This window comes from Diabrotica virgifera, chromosome 1 (genome assembly GCF_917563875.1).
Source record: "Diabrotica virgifera virgifera chromosome 1, PGI_DIABVI_V3a".
Lineage (NCBI taxonomy): Eukaryota > Metazoa > Arthropoda > Insecta > Coleoptera > Chrysomelidae > Diabrotica > Diabrotica virgifera.
The window spans coordinates 256,192,804-256,213,546 of record NC_065443.1 but is presented as its reverse complement, the minus strand read 5'-3'; the positions used below and the strand labels follow the sequence as shown (position 1 = coordinate 256,213,546).

General features: G+C 35.9%; 1 protein-coding gene across 1 annotated transcript in view; it reads left to right on the top strand.

Moving 5' to 3' along the window:
* The window catches only part of LOC114330898 (uncharacterized), a 180,851-nt gene that overhangs the window by 79,785 nt on the left and 80,323 nt on the right, over window positions 1–20,743 (top strand). The window contains exons 8-10 of the mRNA XM_050663392.1: window positions 5,104–5,239; window positions 13,568–13,705; window positions 16,414–16,947. Of these exons, the coding sequence (XP_050519349.1) occupies window positions 5,104–5,239; window positions 13,568–13,705; window positions 16,414–16,947 (808 nt within the window). The remainder of the gene's footprint in view (window positions 1–5,103; window positions 5,240–13,567; window positions 13,706–16,413; window positions 16,948–20,743) is intronic.

Genomic DNA, 20,743 nt, shown 5'->3' with positions numbered 1-20,743 from the left:
GGTAACTCACTTTTAAAAGTTTCTCTCAGTTTTCCAAATGCTGCCCACCCAAGACCGATTCTTCTCTTCAGTTCATGAGTCTGGTTATCCCTGCCAATCGTAATTTCATGTCCCAGGTATTTATATCTATCTACGAGTTCTATTTCCTTCCCACCAATACTGATGTTCTGGTTGGGTACCAAATTTGTCATTATTTTTGCTTTTGAGATGTTTATATTTAAACCTACATTTTCTGTAGCTACAACGAGTTCTTGTACCATCTCTCTTGCCATACCTAGATTCTCAGCTACTATGACTATATCATCGGCGAAACGTAAGTTGTTTAGGTATTCTCCATCTATTTTTATTCCCTTTGTCATCCAATCCAAACTCTTGAAAGCATGTTCTAAGACCGTATTAAAAAGTTTAGGTGACATTGGTTCTCCTTGTCTAACCCCCCGTTCTATTTTTATGCGATTACTGTTAGTATGTAATTTGACAGTGGTTGTTGCCTGTAAGTATATTTTGTATAATAATTTTGTATACCTATAATCTAGCCTGCATTCTTTAAGCGCCTGTAATATTTTGCTAAGTTCAACTGTGTCAAAGGCTTTATGAAAATCGATAAAAACTAGAACTAGGGGTTTATTGTATTCCACTACTTTCTCTATCAGGGTTTTTATACTTTGTAGATGGTCATTTGTTCCGTAATTTTTTCGGAATCCTGCCTGTTCTCTTGGTTGATAAGTCTCTAACTTTCTTTCCATTCTCTTAACTATTATTCGCGTAAATAACTTATATAAATGGCTGAGGAGGCTAATCGGTCTGTAATTCTCTAAATTGGCTTTGTCTCCTGCTTTTTGTAATAGAGTCATAGTAGCGTTGTTCCAGTCTCTTGGAATATTGGCGTTGTGAAGGTAGATATTGAAAAGTTGTTTAATTTTTTCAAGTAGTATATTTCCTCCAATTTTTAGTGCTTCTGATACTATTCCACCTTCACCTGGGGTTCGATTATTTTTCATTTTCTTCAGAGCCTCTTTGATTTCTGATTTTGTTATATCGGGCATTAAATCCGATCCTTGATTTAATACCCCAGTTTTTACTGTAATTGGAGGTTGCGCATTGTCATCTTTTTTTCTTGATTTGTATAACTCTGTGTAGAACTCTTCGACTTTTGTTAATATTTCATCTCTGTTTGTAGTTTCTTTTCCAGTTCTGTTTCTTAGTTTGTTGATTTCTATTTTTCCTTTTTGTACGCTTACGTTCTTCAAAACTTTCATGTTCTTATTTTGCTCTATTGCTTGTTTTGTTTTTTCTACATTGTAGTTTCTTATGTCTTTTCTTATTGACTTTGTGATAGTCTTATTTATTTGATTTAGCGCTTCTTTGCTGGAACTTGTATCTCCTTTCATCTGTCGTCTTAGTTCTATAAGGGTTTTAGTAGGTTGACTTAGTTTTTCATCTTTTTGGTTTGTTGGACAGTATTTAGTTTGAGCCTGTTGTATTGTGGTGATTATTTGCTTGTTCAGTATATTAATGTCTGTTGTTGTTGTATCTTTCAATGTATCATTAATATGTTTTTCGAACTCCTGAATATTAGTTGGTTTTACCCATTTATTTGGGTGTTTCTTATTTATCATTTTGAGTCTTTCCTTTTCGATCGATATCGTTATTTTAGCTCTTACTAACCTGTGATAACTGCTTGTGCTGAACTGGTTTAACACATTTACGTCTTTAAATAATTCTTTTTTATTTGTTAAGAAATAGTCGATTTCGTTCCTTGTTTTTCCATCTGGACTTTCCCAGGTCCATCTTCTGTGTTTTTTCTTTTTAAGGAAGCTGTTCATTTGATAGAGATTGTTTTCCAAAAGAAAAGTTAACAGTTGTTTGCCTCTATCATTTCTGCCTTCGCTTCCAAAATTTCCCAATATTATTTCAGAGGGGTCTTCCTTCGTACCTATTTTGGCGTTGAAATCACCGCCTATTATTAAGAAGTGACCAGGATTTTCCTTGATTGCACAGGATATTTGGTCGTAGAATATTTGGATTTCTTCATCTGAATGGTCTGTAGTAGGTGCGTATACTTGAATGAACTGTAGGATATATCTGGTGCTCATTTTGATGTTTAAGTAGACCACCCTTGTTGATATTTGGTTTATTGACACAATTCTGTTCGCAATTCTTTTGTGAACAAAGAAGCCGACTCCTCCGACTGTCGATTCCTCTTCTCCTTTGTAGTACCACAGATGGCCTGATGGGAGTGAGATAAGATTCTCTCCTTTTTTTCTAACTTCGCTGATACCCACAATATCCCAATTCACTTTTGAAAGTTCTTCCTCCATTTCTTCGAACCTTTCTTCGGTAGAGAGCGACCGAGCATTATATGTGGCGATGTTGAGGTTTATATTTTTGACGCACTTTGAATAGGGTTGGTTTACACTGGTCGGGTTTGTGGCATTTAAACACCGTGCTTGCCTTGCATGTTGGTGAGTATTCATATTTATTCCCACGAGTAGCTGGGGATCGTTGTCGATTCCTATAGAGCCCCGCGTACAGGAACAAGGCTAATTTTCAATGGGATTTCGCCCGGTGTCCCAAGAGCATCGTTAGCGGCCGCGTGACGTGCGACCATTCAGTTTTTAGCACGATAGCTTCCACCTTAACTTACGGATTTTTTGCATCTGGTTTTCTCCATATTTTGTTGGGTAAGATGGGGAGGGAAAAAGGTGTATATGGGAAGAACCTGTAGTAGAAAGAAATATAGTGACCCGTCTGCCTTCGGAAACCTAATCGCCATTCGGGGTCGGAAAAAAAACAAGAGTTAGCCAAGAGAGGCTGATAGAAAAGATTAAAGACATTTCACTCAAGACAAGTTGAAGAAGAGTAAAATGTGAAGGCCCTTATGATCCGCCAGGTGCGTTTCATAAGCGTATGAGTATTGGTACGCTTTGTGTTCCCGCTCATACTTCGGGGTGTTGACTACAGACTGTATGGCTCGTCCAGCATGCCATAGCATGGAGGATAAGGTTCACGTAATTTTTACAATGTAGACACCCTAAACTCCATGGTCTGACACAGTCAAGGTACTAATATCGCCATTTCGTGATTCCTCATGAATATTTTTCATATCACCCATTTTCATAGGTCGTTCACTGATATCTTCTACGGTCTTTCGCTGCAAGGAGTTATAACATTTTTTTTACTTAACATTTGACGATTGAGTACATCTTCGTTTAATTCACTATGATTGTGCTCATCCATAATTTCCGTCACTACGTTGTCCCCTTGGATTTTTAAAAATGCTTTACATTTTTCTTCCGTCTGCGTGCAACAAATCCAATGCTTGCAGTCATGTTTTAAAAATTTGTGAAAACGATATTTGAAGCCATTCAACACAATCAATTGTTTTCCTTTTCCACTAAGAACAATTTTCACAGAACTAATTTTGGCAATCAACTCAACACCGTATCATATACAGATAGATCGCACTCTTTACTAAATATTTTGTAGTGTACATACCTATTACTTTTTATATTTGATTACCATAAATGCATAACCAACAAAATACTTAAAAATTAAAAAGCTATTAAAAGGTAATTAGAAGGATTACGATGCCCGGGACTCAATTCGACCATCTAAATATTTTGACACTTCTTAATTCAGGTATACGGGACTCAATTTACCTATGCCCAATACAACAGCGAGGAAATACAATATGATAATATTAGCAGAAAAAACCAAATGTATGACAACATCTAAATATCCACTACGATGTAAAATCTTTACAACTTTACAACTTTACAACTTTACAAAAATTACATTGGACCAAGATTTTAGCTACCCCCTAAATGCCATTTTAGGGCTGCAGTTTTCTTACTCTCTACAAGAAATACAATATGATAATATCAGCAGAAAAAACCAAATGCATGACAACATCTAAATATCCACTACGATGTAAAATCGAAATTGATGGGAAAATAACAAAGCAGGAAGCAAGGTTTAGATATCTGGAAGTAACCAGTTACGGAGATGTTGAAGAGGAAGACAACAAAGCTTAAAACAAGTAAAGCGGCGGGATCTCTTAATGACACAATCTGGAAGAACAAACACCTAACACAAGACACAAAAGCAAGAATCTATAAAGCAGCAATTAGACCTATATTGACATACACGGCGGAGACAAGACCTGACACATCTAAAACGAGACGACTAGTAAAAAAAACAGAGATGAAAATACTACGGCGAATATCAGCAAAAAGTCTGTTGGATAGGGAGAGAAGCGAAAATATAAGAAGGTCATGCAATGTAGAAAACATACATGGATGGGTGACAAAACGGCAACAGGAGTGAAAGAACACATTAGTAGACTGGCAGAGGATAGGATAGCACGAATAACACGAGATAAGTCGCCAAATGGACGAAGAAGTATTGGCAGACCAAGAAAAAGATGGTGCGATAACTTAAACAATTTAGGAGGCTAATATTGAAGAAGAAACAGGCTTTAAAGCCTGCAAACGAGAAGGAAGAAAAAGAAGAAGACAATAAAATTTAAAACTATGTCACCTTCTTCTTCTTCGTGCGTCTCATGTTTTAATGATATTGCCCATCATAATGGCCGATTTTACTCTGTCTGCAGCGGTTCTGTAGAGTTCTACTGTGTCCACTCCACTGGAGTTAAACATTAAAAACAATTATTGTCCTCACTTGCTTACCTATTCTCCGGCAACTAGAAACATCAAAATCAAGTAAAACATAATATTTTCTCAAATAATGCTTCATATAAGTACTATTACTAATCTAATTTTTTTTGTTCCAGGACCTAAATTGTAAATTCCTTGTAAAATCTGCTCGTCACTGAACATTTTTTATTTTAAAAATAAATTTAATAATCTTTGATCATTTATAATTATCCTCATAATCTTTTTTTCAATGTAATTATTATTTATCTATTACTACGTACGTAATCTGTAAATCGGTCCTATAATATCTTATAACTTTAATGTAACATTGATTAACGTTTTTATCATAATATTAGAAATCATTATTTGAACTATTTGTTTCATTTACTGGACTCTTACACAAGGTTACATTGCTCTGTCTAGATTCATCGTTGAAGCAGATCTAAAACATGGCTCCTGTGGTGCAACTAGTCGAGGGAAAAATTTCTGGAGGCACTAAAACAGATCTTAATGGAGAAAAGTTTCATTCGTTTTTATGTATTCCATACGGAAAAGCGCCCATAGGCGAATTAAGGTTTAAGGTAATATATACATTTTTTTTTAAATACTCAAACGTGAGTTTAAGTGGGTAGGCGCAAAATTTCGCGGCAATTTGTTTTAAATGGATTCATTTTTTCGGATCCTGAGAAAACTAATAAGTATTTTTGGAAAATTTAAAAGCAGAGTGAAAGATTACATTAGCGAGTGCCGAAAGTCCATTAGAAAAACAAAAAGATTCTTTTGGATGAAATATTTGAAATTAAAAATCACATTAAATTTTTCTTTTCTGTTCTTTTTTTTACCCCCGTAACTTATTAAAATAAACATTATAGAAGTTTTCAGGAACTTTCAGCCATCGGTATTAATGCAATCTTTCATTCTGCGTTTAAATTTTTCAAAAATACTTATTAGTTTTCTCAGGATTCGAAAAAATTAATTCATTTTAATTACATTCGACCAAGATTTTAGCTACCCCCCTAAAGGCCATTTTTATGGCTGCAGTTTTTTTACTCTCTGCGTTGCTTCTTTCTCACATAGAAGCTTTGAACGATTTCAGCACTTTCTTATCAGGAAGATTGTTTATCACACTGTTGTCAGACCAATAATAAAACTATTTTGGTTTATTCAGACTTTATTTCGTATGTTAAATAGAGAAATATGCACAATTGTTTCTGTAAGTGCGTAGTTTTGAATTTATTTACATATATATTTTTATTTTTACATGAGAAAATTTGTACCTATATTAGTCCAAACTGTTTAGGAAAGTCTATCTACCATCTAGGTACTACCTAAAAGCATTTAAAATTTTTAAAGAAATTCAATATTTTCACATTATTTCTAAGTTTTTTTTATCATAGGGGAGCGAAGAATGCTAAAGAGTAGAGCGAAGTATGCTTTAGAGAGCGGAATATATGCAACACAACATTACCAAAATATGCGCATATATATGCATTACTTTTACTACAAATATGCAGGTATGTTTTCTAAATTTTTCTAAATAAGCAAATGCATATTAAAAATACTCAAAAATAAAACAATATATTAAATATAAACATTTATGTTTAAAAAATTCAACCTACATTTATGTTTAATACATATTAATTTTTCACATAAAAACAAATGAAATGACACACAAAAACTGATATTATAATTAAATTAAGAATCTAAATTATAGTATGAATTTATAATCAAATATTTTTCAAAATTTTCAACTAGCAACTTTTGCCTTCTATCACTAAAAACGTGTTTGGACACAAAAACAGTTCGTTCTACATCTACTGATGTTATAGGACAATATTTTAATTTAGGCAGTAAACTAATTTGCCAAGTCGTAAGATCTTCAGAAAAGTTGCCTTCAAAAATACGTACAACTTTCCTCAAAAAATCGAAGCCCTCATTTTTTTCTAAAACATTTTTTAATTTATTTCTAATTGTAATCCCTGTATTTCCAGGAATTTTTTGACAATGAGCAGAAAAAGTGTTAACAAGACTCTATGTCCGTCTTTATAGAAGTAAAAGCGAATTTGTCGAATAAAAACACTCTTTCCAGAAAAATTTCTTTTGTGGGACATGATGCTTTTGTTTGTCAGTTCCTCATTTAAAAAATGAAAAGTGAAAATGAATGTAACTTAGGATTTTGGAACAGGCCTTGCAAAATACTTTGTCTCCACTTAGCTTTAACTCGGGAAAACACTTTATCCAAGCACTTTTTTGAATGGTAGACATATTTAAATTTAATATATACCAATCACTTCAAAAACACTAAATACGATACAACGTTTACTTTAAACAAATATTGGCCGGAAACTGACAAAATAAATATTAGACCCTTAAAAGCAGGTAGGTACCTACGACTTGCTACGCTAATAAAATAATATTTTTCTGGGAACACCCATAATTGTTAAATTCAGGTAGTAATGGGAAAGTCCAGATAGATAATAATGAGCGATAGATAGATAAATAACGAGCTCGTTCAAATCGAAGTTACAAAATTACAACTAAGAGAGGAAAATTTTAAACTTTTATATAATTTATTTTTAAAATATGCAAAATAAATCGTGTTTAGCTTAAATATGCAATGTTGTGTTTGTTGTCTGAAAATATGCAATATATGCATCTTTATGCACTTTGCATATATTCCGCTCTCTACACTGGACCAAGATTTTAGCTACCCCCCTAAAGGCCATTTTTATGGCTGCAGTTTTTTTACTCTCTGCGTTGCTTCTTTCTCACATAGAAGCTTTGAACGATTTCAGCACTTTCTTATCAGGAAGATTGTTTATCACACTGTTGTCAGACCAATAATAAAACTATTTTGGTTTATTCAGACTTTATTTCGTATGTTAAACAGAGAAATATGCACAATTGTTTCTATAAGTGCGTAGTTTTGAATTTATTTACATAGATTTTTATTTTTACATGAGAAAATTTTTACCTATATTAGTCCAAACTGTTTAAGAAAGTTTATCTACCATCTAGGTACTACCTAAAAGCATTTAAAATTTTTAAAGAAATTCAATATTTTCACATTATTTCTAAGTTTTTTTATGATAGGGGAGCGAAGTATGCTAAATTAGCAGTCACTCGAGTTATGGGGACCTATTGGGTTGTGATTATTAGGTCATAAAACCACAAAAAAATTAAGTAAAATTTTTCATTTTAGTGGGGACTTTCCATGTTTTAATTTAATTTTCCATTTCCAACAATAGTTTTTTCCGATTATAACGGCATTTTTCCATTATTCGAAAAATGTCTCGAATTAAAGTTGCTTATTTTTACGCAAAGAATCCAAATCTGCAATAAAATTTGGGGGTCCCATTTAAGATTTTAATGTAACCCCCACCCCACCTCCGTGGGGGGTCGTGTTTGGTACCATTCGATAGATTTTTCAAAAACATTTTGAAAGTGTATTTTGACGTTTTTCGATCTGATGTTCATTTTGCGAAATATCGCAGAGTTTGTATTTAAAATTTTAAATTTACCCCCACCCCTCTCCGTGGGGTGTCATGTTTAGTACCATTCAATAGATTTTTGAAAAATATTAAAGACGTATTTTTTAGTTTCTCGATCTGACGTTCATTTCGCGAAATATTTCGCTTTTTTGGTGAAATTTTTGACTCGCCCATTTCCTTACGCCCCGCTCAAATCCTCAGATTTTTTAAATATACACTCTTTTGCATGTACTTAACTTACCATCTTAATCTGACCATTTCGAGTATTTTTAAGGATAGATTTTTTTTTTCGGGTTCCCCTTAACGAACTTCCCTGTGTTAAGAGCCAATATATGGTAGATGTACAACTGCAGGGTAACAGGTTTCTCCGCATATGATAATCTGATGCGCTCGAGTAACTGCAAAAATCCCCGCTTGGGATCCCCTACCATTATGACTTTGTCCAAAATGTAATCAAAATCTTAAAAAAATTAATCTTCGCTTTCAAATAGGTATAGTATTTTTACTACAAAAGCGATATTACGTAGGTCAAAATTTTTGACGTAAGAGAACTGTCAAAACATTAGAATGTGACTTTTCATTATTGCCATGTTTAATGGCAATAATGAAAAGTCACATTCTAATGTTTTGACAGTTCTCTTACGTCAAAAATTTTGACCTACGTAATATCGCTTTTGTAGTAAAAATACTATATGTCCGGTTTCGGACATATTAGTTGTTATAGAGCAAAATGTTGTTTTTTGCCAATTTAATGCTCGTAATAATCATTAAGTTTACTGCTTTTTTTATTGAAGGTTTTTCAAAAATTTTTGCATCATTAAGTAGTGTTTCTTTTTAATTTTATAAAATGGTGTAAAAAAGTCCAATTCATCGCTCTATTTAACAGCATAACGGCACTAATTATTATCGCACATAAAAATTATTGTCTATAAAACATTACACATTAGACATTCGACTTGATTATAAAATAAGTGACCACAACTTTATCTGCTTGTTTTTTTTACGTAGAAATATAAAAGTTAAGTCTAAATTATATATACTTTTTATTTTCATTACGACAACGACAATATAAAAACGATTAATATTATAACAAAAAAATGACGTTTTATTAAACCTAATCTTACAAATTATTTTTGTAATGACATTTTAAAACCTGATAGGAGGTTGACTGGAATATAATAACAACACGGACTGATGTATATTAATATGCCTGGATCCCGTGTACCAAAAAAAGTTTATGAATAGCAAGCTAAACATTTTTTAATAGCTTAACTGTCTCGATTCGGACAAATTTTGATGTACGGGAACACTGGAACAGGGGAAGTGTTAATTGTGGAACAGGTTACAGGTTTCGAACATCAGACTACGAAAACGTCTCATGTATTTTCAATTGATTGGACAGAATTTTCAATTGATTTGTTACCATTTCAATAAACTCTCATGCAAAAATCAGACTGCTATTTATCACCAACATAATTCCTGTCAGTTGACGTATTCTACAAATCGGACTTATTAAAATGACCAACATATTTGTCGGACAAACATTTTTTCATCTTCTAAACGGCTCAAGATAGAAATATGCGGTTTTCGCTGAAATGTTTTATTTTAGTAAAAGTTTTGTCTGAATGGATTGAATTTTTTATATCGCTTTCAAATACGAAAACAAAAATGACGGATTTTTGAAAAAAACGTAGTTGATTTTTTTTTAAATAGGACACCCAGTATATCTTTTTGTAAATTTAAAGAAAGGCCATTCACCTATCCAGCGATATAAAGTTTTTCAAAATTGGTTGTCAAATCGCTGAGTAATTAATTTTTAAAATGAGAGGTGCAACGTGGATATCACATACCTAAATACCATAACTAAGCAAATTGATATTATGTTATGTGATTTCCACTGTGATTTCCACATTGCATCTCTCATTTTAAAAATTAATTGCTCACTCATTTGACAACCGATTCTAAAAATTTTTATACCTCTGGATAGGTAAGTGACCATTTTTTTCAAGTTACAAAAAATATACTGGGTGTTTTAATAAAAAAAGTCAACAACGTTTTTTTTTTCAAAAATCCGCCATTTTTTATTTAAAAGCGATATAAAGATGGCCATTTACCTGAAAACTTGAAAAAACGGTCATTTATCTATCCATCGGTATAAAATTTTTTAAAATCGGTTGTCAAATGACTGAGCAATTAATTTTTAAAATGAGAGATGCAATGTGGAAATCACATAACATAATATAGTATTTTTACTACAAAAACGTTATTACGTAGGTCAAAATTTTTGACGTAAGAGAACTGTCAAAACATTAGAATGTGACTTTTCATTATTGCCATGTTTATTATATATATGGTAATAATGAAAAGTAACATTCTAATGTTTTGACAGTTCTCTTACGTCAAAAATTTTGACCTACGTAATAACGTTTTTGTAGTAAAAATACTATATCAATTTGCTTAGTATGTTATTTAGGTATGTGATATCCATGTTGCACCTTTCATTTTAAAAATTAATTACTCAGTGATTTGACAACCGATTTTACTTTATATCGCTGGATAGGTAAATGACCTTTCTTTCAATTTACAAAAAAATATACTGGGTGTTACAAAAAAAAATCAACAACGTTTTCTTAAAAAACCCGCCATTTTTGTTTTCGTACTTGAAAGCGATATAAAAAATTCAATCCATTCAGACAAAACTTTTACTAAAATAATACATTTCAGCGAAAACCGCATATTTCTATCTTGAGCCGTTTAGAAGTTATAGGTAGTTAAAATGGGGGAAAATATAAGTGGACACCGGGTATTTTATAAAGTTTGCTATTGAATAAATTTAAAAACAACCTGCTATTTTTCACAATCATAAACTTGTCAGGATGACACGATTTACAATTAAGATCACGTTCCACAATTAAAATTTCCCCTGTTCCAATGTTTCCATACATCAGAGTTTGTCCGATTAGACACCGTTAAGCTATTAACAAATTTTTCAGCTTGCTATTAATAAACGTTTTTTTTATGTTGTTCTGAAGCTATTCCCTTGTGGCATTTTATGGTCTAAAGAGTTTTTAAGATGTCTTACTATTCTTACTGTTAGACACTAGCCTCGTTGCAGTGAATTATATTGCTTATAATAATAATGGAAAAATATAGAAAGTCTGTTCCGATTGTTACTCTGCTAGAAAATGAAACAAGCCAAAGGTATGTCGCAAGACAATTGAAAGTCATCTAGTTATGCCGACAACTTACCAACCATCTCTTGAGGCCGGCAATCCGGCACGAGTACAAAAAGAAAGATAATAGACATAAAAGATCACGGTCTCACCATTGCTGTACATATGTTCTTTGGATATGTGTGCTGTCCATGGCATTCTGGGCATGCGACAGTAACACCACAACTCGAACGCTTCTAATTTGTTGAGAATCTTCACTTTTGTTGCCCAAGTTTTACTTCCATAGAACAAAACGGACCAGACGTAGCACTTCAATACGCTTAGACGTGTGGTCAATGACTAGTGCGACCAACTCCAATTCAGACGAATTCGGGACAAGGCTGAAAAAAATACCTGAAATCCGGGACTTTTCAATGAAAATCGGGCCATTTTCTTCTTAATATCATCCTTTTAATGATTATTTAACATTTTTATGTTGATGATCATATTTTTGGTGGGATTAATCCACAATTGGTTGTAGTAATAATTACATTTTTGTTAGTTTGTGATGTTTCGACTTTCAATCCCGAAAGCGTTTTTTTAAAAAGGAAAATTAGAAAATCAACTGATGAAAATAGTTGACAAAACCGAAAAAAAAAAACCATTTTGTCAGCAACTATTACGTACATCCTTGCATGCGGCATGTCTCGGACAGCTGATTCATGTGCTGATATACATGAATTGTTTTTGAATCATCTTTTCAGAAAACGACAATTAAAGTACATAAACGACAAAAAGTCTACAGTTTAAGTATTCGTAGAATTCAATACGATATAAAATGCATTCGTTTTGGACGTGGTATTAGTATTACATTCTAGAAATTGTCGACTTTTTTTCGTCTCACCAATTCAATTTAATGTGAATTATTCAAAATTTTCAAAATATAATTTTACCAAAACGGATGGGCTGGAAGCCTTGTGTGGGACGTAGGACACGACTTCATAATTCGGGCCATGTCCCGGATTTTTCAGACTAGTTGGTCACACTATCAATGGCAGACTTCTACTGCACAATACCGAAAACCAGCTACTCATAATAAAGTTTTTCGTGTAAGTTCTAGTGTAAGAAATTTCCTCACCACTTTCAATCCTGCAGTCGATCCAGCTATCCAGATATCTAAAGTGTTTCACCCTTTCCAGGATTTTGTTGTCGAATTTTAGTACTGAGACCACTAAAGGGCTTAACTAAGGAGGTAAGCCCTTTGCTGTTTGATCGTGATTCGTTGTTCACATCGTTTAACAGGGTTTCAAGGTATTATGTTTCCAACTGAAAGTAACCAAATGAAAGTAACATAATAAGTGATTTTTTTCTAGCAACTTCAGTTGTTTCTCTATGATTTTAGCAGTGCTGCTATTTTCATATAAATTATTACTTATTTTTTTAAAGACAAATAACGCAGATATTCAATTAGTCATAACTATGTCTTGGTTGTCAGAAATTCTCCAATTAAAGGGACGATTCCAAACAAGACCGCAAACCGCAAACTGCAAACCGCAGACCGCAGACCGCAGCGACAGACCTATTGGTTCATATTATGGTTTCTTATGAGCTGTATGTCGAGTAGAGCGGCACTGTCGCCGCCGCACGAACAACGTCGCCACCGCAGACCGCAGTACTGCACCAGAACCAGTAATGTCGCCGACCGCAGAGCGACAACACGTATTTTTGCTGTTTCCAAATTGACTGAAAAGAATTGAATTTCTTTTGAAGATAAGTATTTCACATGAAGAAGAAGAGCAATTAATTAATTGTGTAGCAAAATATTCAGTTATTTACGACGCAAGCTTCCTTCAAATTGTCTATTTTTAAATAGAGACCTAGTTGACTTCCTTCTTCTTTTATAATGCAAAAGCAAAAGATCGTCGTCATCTTCTTCTATCAAAAGTTATAACATTAATTCACCGTTGTTCATTGCGTCTGACATCCTACTTATACGACTTTTAATATTATACAATTATAAATTCCCATCGTGCAAGGCTGTTGTCGCTATTATGTAGATGCAGTGCAGTTTTGCTCGGAATTGGTCTGACCGCAGAAGACACTGTCGCTGCAGTCTGCGGTTTGCCGTGCCACTTTCGGAATCGTACCTTTTTAAGGTATCATAACTGTCCATTCTAGAACTTGATATATTGCAAAATGCTGATAAGATTAGAAATTCTTGGTGGTGCTGTCTATTTAATCCTTTACCTTTTTTATTCATTTTTAGGCACCTTTGCCAGTTGAACCATGGCAAGGAATAAAAGAAGTTATCACAGAAGATAAAATTGCATTCCAGAAGAATAGTCTTCTGGATACATACTTTGGACAGGAAGATTGTTTGTCGCTTCATGTGTTTACAAGGAAAGTAAGTAATCATTTTGTTAATTCTATACTATTAAATGAAATCTGGTTTGTACATATGTATATGAGTGGTTTGATTTTTTCCTCTGGAAGTCGTCCGTGCATGCACCCCGGTCTCACTGCAGCTTTTCAGCTTATTGTGCTATCTTCCATTTGTTCTTATGACAAACACTCCAATAAATAGTGCCCTTCACTAGCCTGTAAAGGTCCATTGAGTTAGTGCCATATACTTTTGGACTTAGTCTGTAGTCTCCATATATTGCTTGTCTCTTGCGGTCCAGACCCTCGCAATTGCAAAATAAATGTATGACTATCTCACACAAATCGCACAATAAGTGTGTGTAGGTGTCCTTTTACTGGAAAGTGTCCAGTTAGGAGACCTGTAGTGATTTTAAGCTGATTCCTGTTCATTTTGAACAGTTTTCAGCTCTTTTTGTGTATGTCTGAGGTATGAATCTCTTCCCATGCTTTTGCGTGGGAATGTCTTCCCATGTTCTTTGTGTTGTCTTCATATCCAGCCTCTTAATCGGTCTCTGATTGTGCTTTTGGACACTCCCAGTACCAGCTCTGGACCAAATTATCGTGTTGCTGATCCTCGTCTAGCAAGTTCGTCAGGTTTCTTATTGCCCGCGATCCCTTGATCTCCAGGCACTCAAATGAGTTTTACCTCATTGTGTTCCGCCAGAGTGTCAAGTTCTTCGCGGCATTCCCGTACAAGCCTTGAGGTTGTCATTGGGTTCTTTAAAATCCTCAAAGCCGCTTGGCTATCTGGACAGATACTGATTCTCTTATATAAGTCCTGAATCTGTTTATCCTTGCACAGTGTAGGATTGTATATACCTCTGCCTGAAATACAGAGGTATATTCTCCTAGTGGGATGGAACCATTATAATTTATATCCTCACTTTATACTCCTGATCTCGAACCATCTTATGTCTTGGACCCATCTGTATACCAGGTGTGGCCCTCATACTTAAGATATCTGCCAGAATCTCCCCATACCACTCTGGAGTGTATTTCCACCTATAAAGGTATTTCCATTTTATTTTTGGGATATAATGGTCTGTTATCATCTCTCATATCGGATCCCCGCATATATCCTTGATGCTGGAGTGTCCTTTGCCCACTGCAATTTTGCTTTGATTTTCTTACAGTCTATGTAACCCCATCCTTGCCTCGCTCTTCACTATGTTGTGTAAGAAAGGAATGTCTAGTAAGGCTTCCATTGCTGCAGTTGGTGTGCCTCTAATTGCACCTGTTATGCTGATACAGACAAACCTTTGTACCTTGCCAAACTTCTCTATAGAATTTATCTGCTGTACCTTTGGCCACCATACCACTGCTGCATACGTTATTGTGGACTTTACCATCATGTATATCCAATACATCATGACCGGTTTAAGTACCCATGTTCTGCCTTGTGTGCGTCTGGTCACCATTTAAGTGGCCATCGCTCTTTTGGTTATTATTTCAAAGTGTTGATTCCAGGTAAGCCTTAAGTCTATTATAACTCCGAGGTGTTTTACCTCCCTCTCCACCTTTAGGGAAATCTCCATGAGATTTACAGTTCCTATTCCCTCTAACTTTCTCCTTCTGGTGAAGGCTACTATTTTGGATTTGTGAGGTCTTACGGTCAATCCTACCTCACTTGTCCATTTTGATACTATGTTCAGGGCCTGTTGCATATTATATCTGACCGATGTATCGAACTTGCCCTGTGCCAGAATGACGAAATCATCTGCATAGCACAGGGCATTATATCTTTTCGTGTTGAGCGTTCAAATCAGTCCGTCAGTGTTTTTTTACAGCGTTGGTTCTGTTCCGCATCCCTATATTCATGTTTTCCTTAATCTTATAATATGATTATATATTCATTTTCTGCTTTAAAATCGCTTAGCTCATTTTAGAATTCTACTCTGTTAAGATCTTCGTCCCTTTGTTTTTTCCAGTGATTTCCATTTCCAGATCATCTCTGGCAATGTGTTTGTAATCATCGTTCCCGTGTGCCTGTATGCCACGGTTGTTTCTACTCCATGGCATCTACCAATATATCATCAACTTAGATTTACATTTTGAAGTGTCAACAAATAAAATAAGTGGATGTGCTTAGTTTTATTTTCATTGTTTTTTCTACATAGGTTCAGTTGGACCTTCAACGGACCAGAATATGTTGCTTCTGCTTAACATGTTGCCAGAATATGTTGCCTAAACGGATGCTTGGTAATACTAAGCCCATAATAGTATTTGCTCTGATTTATTAATAACTAAATATAGGACTTGAGCAGTCTCCTTAGATGCCTTGAAACAAGGTGCTGTCAACTACTCTACAGTGACACCCTTATCAAATGTAATGTTTTACACTTAAAATTTTTTTTTCTCTGATTCTGGCCTTGGTTTAGAACTAGAACCTTTAGCCACGTAATTGTATAACTTATCACTAACTCAGGTGTAATATGTAGTGTGTGTGTTGAGTAAGTATCTTGTTACTTTGCAAAGTCGACGTCATTGTCTTTGCAAAGAGACGCTAATTGTATCCGAACGTCTGCGGTACCTCCGGTGAGTACCGATCCCACAAGGACAGAAACTATTTTCATTTATTAACACTTTAAACTTGGGTCTAATTTTTTCATTGTGTTACTATTTTTCAGTTTGAATTTCAGTTATCAATGTGTTTGACTAAGACTATGGTATCAAGTTACTCTTATGTTTCAGCTTCCCAGTGAAGAAACCAAGTTGAAGCCTGTGATGGTCTTTATTCATGGAGGAGGTTTTCTACAGGGATCTCATGAAACTAAAGCATATGGTCCAGAACATATTATGACTGAAGACATAGTTCTCGTCAATATCGCTTACCGACTCGGATTATTAGGATTTCTTAGTTTAAAAGACGAATCACTGGACGTTCCTGGAAATGCAGGTCTAAAAGACCAAGTACTGGCTTTAAAGTGGGTCCAGAGAAATATTAGAAATTTCAATGGAGATCCCAATAACGTTACCATATTCGGAGAAAGTGCAGGAGCAGCTTCTGTTGAATTTTTACTCTTATCTCATTCGGCGAAAGGATTGTTTCATAAAGCTATAATGCAGAGTGGGTCCACATTGAATCCTTGGTCTCTAAGAAACTTCCCAGTAACAGAGTTTGCCAAGTTTCATGGAAAATCAAATATGAGTGAAAAGGAACTTTTGAAAAGTTTGAGGAATATATCTGTTAAAGAGGTTTACGACCAACAAAATAATTTTATTAAGGTAAGTACTTGATGGAATTTTACTAAACAAACTTTTCATTAGAAAGTGTATGTACAAGCTTTGCCCAAATATATTTTTTTTAAATTTGAGAAATCAATGTATATAGCCCTGTCGTAGATATTCTGTAATAAAGGTTGAGAGCAAGATTTCAAACACAAACGTATCGAGTATGAGGAACCATGGGTAGATCAAATTTTATTTTAACTGAATAAAAATTTTTATTTGTTCAATGACTACAAAATATGAATAAAAATCAATGAAATCTAAACAAAACAATTTATTGAATTAATATAATGTTTGATTGAATGTAGGACTACAGAGCTTTGAAGTATCTTTTTTTAGTTTCCTGGACTCGATTTCTTCTGTTAAGTTTTTGTGTAGATTTTCGATATCCACTAAAATTTAATGAAATATTTGTATTTTTTACCACCGATTATACAGGGTGTCCAGAAACTCTACCGACAAACGAAGACAGGAGATTCCTCAGATAATTTTAAGGCAATTTAACCCAATTCACCTAGTCCGAAAATGCTTCTTAAGGGAGCTAGAGCTCTTTGAACATGGCGTCATGAAATTAGTTTTTCTTAAATACCTCCAGAACGCTTCTATTTAGAAAAACGAAAATTGGTATGCATATTTACTTTTTAGAGATGAATCGATTCCATCCAAATTTCTAGTACCGGTCATAGGCGTCCGTTTTGGGTACTTACTTACTTTCCGTGTCCGGAACACCAACAACTTTAAATTCTGTATTTCCAATGGTTGGCCACATAGATGGCCCTGTCATTTGCTATAATTAAGTCTTGTTCTGTGCAGGTCTCTCTCATCTCTGTGCATGATAGTAGATGCCGGCTGGTCTGAACCGAGCCACAGTCGCAGGTATCGTCCTCCTGGTATCCCCATTTTTTCAGGTTACTAGCACAACGTGAAACGCCGGTTCTTAGTCTGTTTAGCGCTTTCCAAGTCGGATACGGTAAATTGTGTCCAGCAGCCATTTCCTCCGAGGGAGGAAAATGTGTCGCGGTAGCTGACGCTTGCCATAGGTGTATTCGGCGCGTCTCTGGCGCTTCGGGGATGGATCTTGATGTTTTCAGGAAGCTTTTCCGAGATCTTAGTCTGCTTGGCTGAGTTTGGTGGTCATATAAGGGGTGTCTTCGGTCCGTCTCCTGCTTTTTCCGTTCTACCTCTAACGTGACCTTCCTCCTGATAGGTGGTGGAGCAATTCCAGCAATGGGGTATACCTCTTCGATAGGTGTCGGTTTCAGGCAACCCGATATTATACGGACCGTTTCATTTAGAGCCACGTCGACGTTCTTTGCGTGAGCAGAGTTTGCCCATACTGGTGCTCCAAACTCCGCGGCCGAAAAACATAATGCCAAGGCAGAAGTGCGGAGAGTGTGTGGTTGTGCTCCCCATTTTGTATTAGTTAGCTTGCGGATGATATTATTTCTGGCACTTACTTTCTTCTTGACATCTTGACAGTGGTATCGGTAAGACAGAGTTCTATCCAGACGGACGCCAAGGTATTTTGGCGTCTTGTTGTGTTCCAGCATCTGACCACGCCATTCCACCTCCAGCGACCTTCGGGCATGCTTGTTTCTCAGGTGGAAAGCACATACCTGGGTTTTTGTGGGATTGGGTTTCAGATGGTTTTTATCATAGTATAGAGCTAAGTCTCCCAGGGCATCTGTCAGTTTCACTTTTACTTCATTGAAGGTTCTTCCCTGAGCTGCCACCGCTGTATCATCAGCGTAAATAAATTGCCTTGTTTGTTGGTGTATGGGTTGGTCGTTGGTGTATATGTTGTATAGAATCGGCGCGAGGACACTTCCCTGTGGTAGCCCATTTTTTTGCTCCCTCCACCGACTGTTCTTGGACTGGAGCGTTACGTAGAAGCGTCTATTCTGGAGGAGACATTTTACTAACCTTGTTAGTCGGAAATCCTTTGTAGTTTCGTAGAGTTTTGCGAGTAGCCGTTGATGGTTAACTGTATCATAGGCGGCAGTTAGGACTATGAACGCTACTCCTGTTATTTCCTTCCGTTCAAAACCATCTTCAATATGTTGGGTGAGATTAAGAATTTGACTGCAGCAGCACTTTCCGGGCCTGAATCCTGCTTGTTCTGGAATAATTTTAGTCTCCACATATTCTGCGATCCGGTTCAGTATCATTCTTTCAAAGGCCTTGAAAAGGTGGCACAAGAGAGATACAGGTCTAAAACTCTTTGTATCCGCCGGATCCTTCCCTGGTTTTAAGAGGGCTACCACTCTAGCTTTTCTCCAGATTTTGGGGATTTGTAATGTACGGATGCAGCAATTCATCATTTTTACGAGCCACTCTACGGTTTTTAGTCCAAAGTGTTCTTTATTTGCTCTGTTCGTATGTCGTCCAGGCCAGCTGCTTTATTATCTTTCATTTGATGGATCGCGCCTCTCATCTCCTCTAGACAAAAAGAGGTACCTAGAACATCTCTTTCTTCGTCGATATTCCGTTGAGCTCTCACCTTGTTCTTTCTTGATGTCGTCTTACCGTTCATTAGAAGATGATGGGCTATCTGATCGGGTGTGACTTCTGTCATGTTGACTGCCGGAGCAGCGGGATCGTTGCCAAGATTCCGAATCAGCTTCCAGGCACGTCTGCTGTTTTGTTTCATGTCCAGACTCGTGACCAGCTTGCACCACCTTTCCGTTCTGTTGGCGGATATCGCATGTAATATTTCTTCCCCAGCCTGTATTGTCGCTTCCGAGAAAGGTCTTCTTCATATAGCTGTTCGTATCTTTTAGGTAGGGGTTTAGATTCTTCATTGAGCCCCGCTATGTACTCAGTTCGACAACCTCTAGGGATAAATTTCCGTGATACTTGCTTTACGATTTCTACAAATTTATCGTATGAATTAGGGCAAGGTTCTAGCTGGGAAACTTCTTGATCCAATGTTTCAGAGAATTTTTCCCATTTTGCTTTAGTAAAGTTGAACCTTCTCTTGAAAGGAACAATTTCGTATCTGATTGCCGCGTTGGAAAGACAAATTATTGGTCTGTGCTGTGTCTTTGGGAGGGCGCTTCCAACGATTTTTGTCACCTGGTCTCCAATTCTGTCGCTGACAAATATATTGTCTGGGTTGTAACCTCTGCGCCATCTTCCACTGTTGAACGACGCAGGCTGCTTTGGATCGTGAATAATTAGGTTCATGCTTTCAGCCCATTTTTCTAGTTCTTCGCCATTGGAATCTGTTTCGTTGTAACCCCACGCGACACTGTGACAGTTGAAGTCACCCAGTACGAATTTGATTTGCTGTGATTGAAAGTTATTCGGTTCCTCAAAAGCAAAGTCAGCGTTTGGTGGTTTGTAGATTGACGTTACTGTACAGGAGTTTATCTCCACTGTGAGGATCTCGATGTCATTTTGATCTGTTAGAGATGTGGATGCTACGTCGATATCTGGTCTGATGAAGACTGCGCTACCATATTGGTCGTGTGGTCTCTCCAGTATGAGCTTCATACCCCGAATCCTTGGTCTGCGGCTTGCAGTACCTCTATGGGTTTCTTGAACCAGTAGAACATCGACACCATGTTCTCTGCACATATTAGACAATAGGTCTTCTTTATCTGCTGATAGTCCTTCAATATTAATTGAGGTCGTCATCAAAAATGGCCTTGATAAAGACCGTTTTGATTTTGATTGCATCTGTGTTGTTGGTGCACCGGTGTTGAAAGGATTAGCCGACATTACTCGTTTCCAGGGGACGCCCGATTGTATTCACAAGTGATCACAATCTACGTGGAGGCTCCTTTCATGT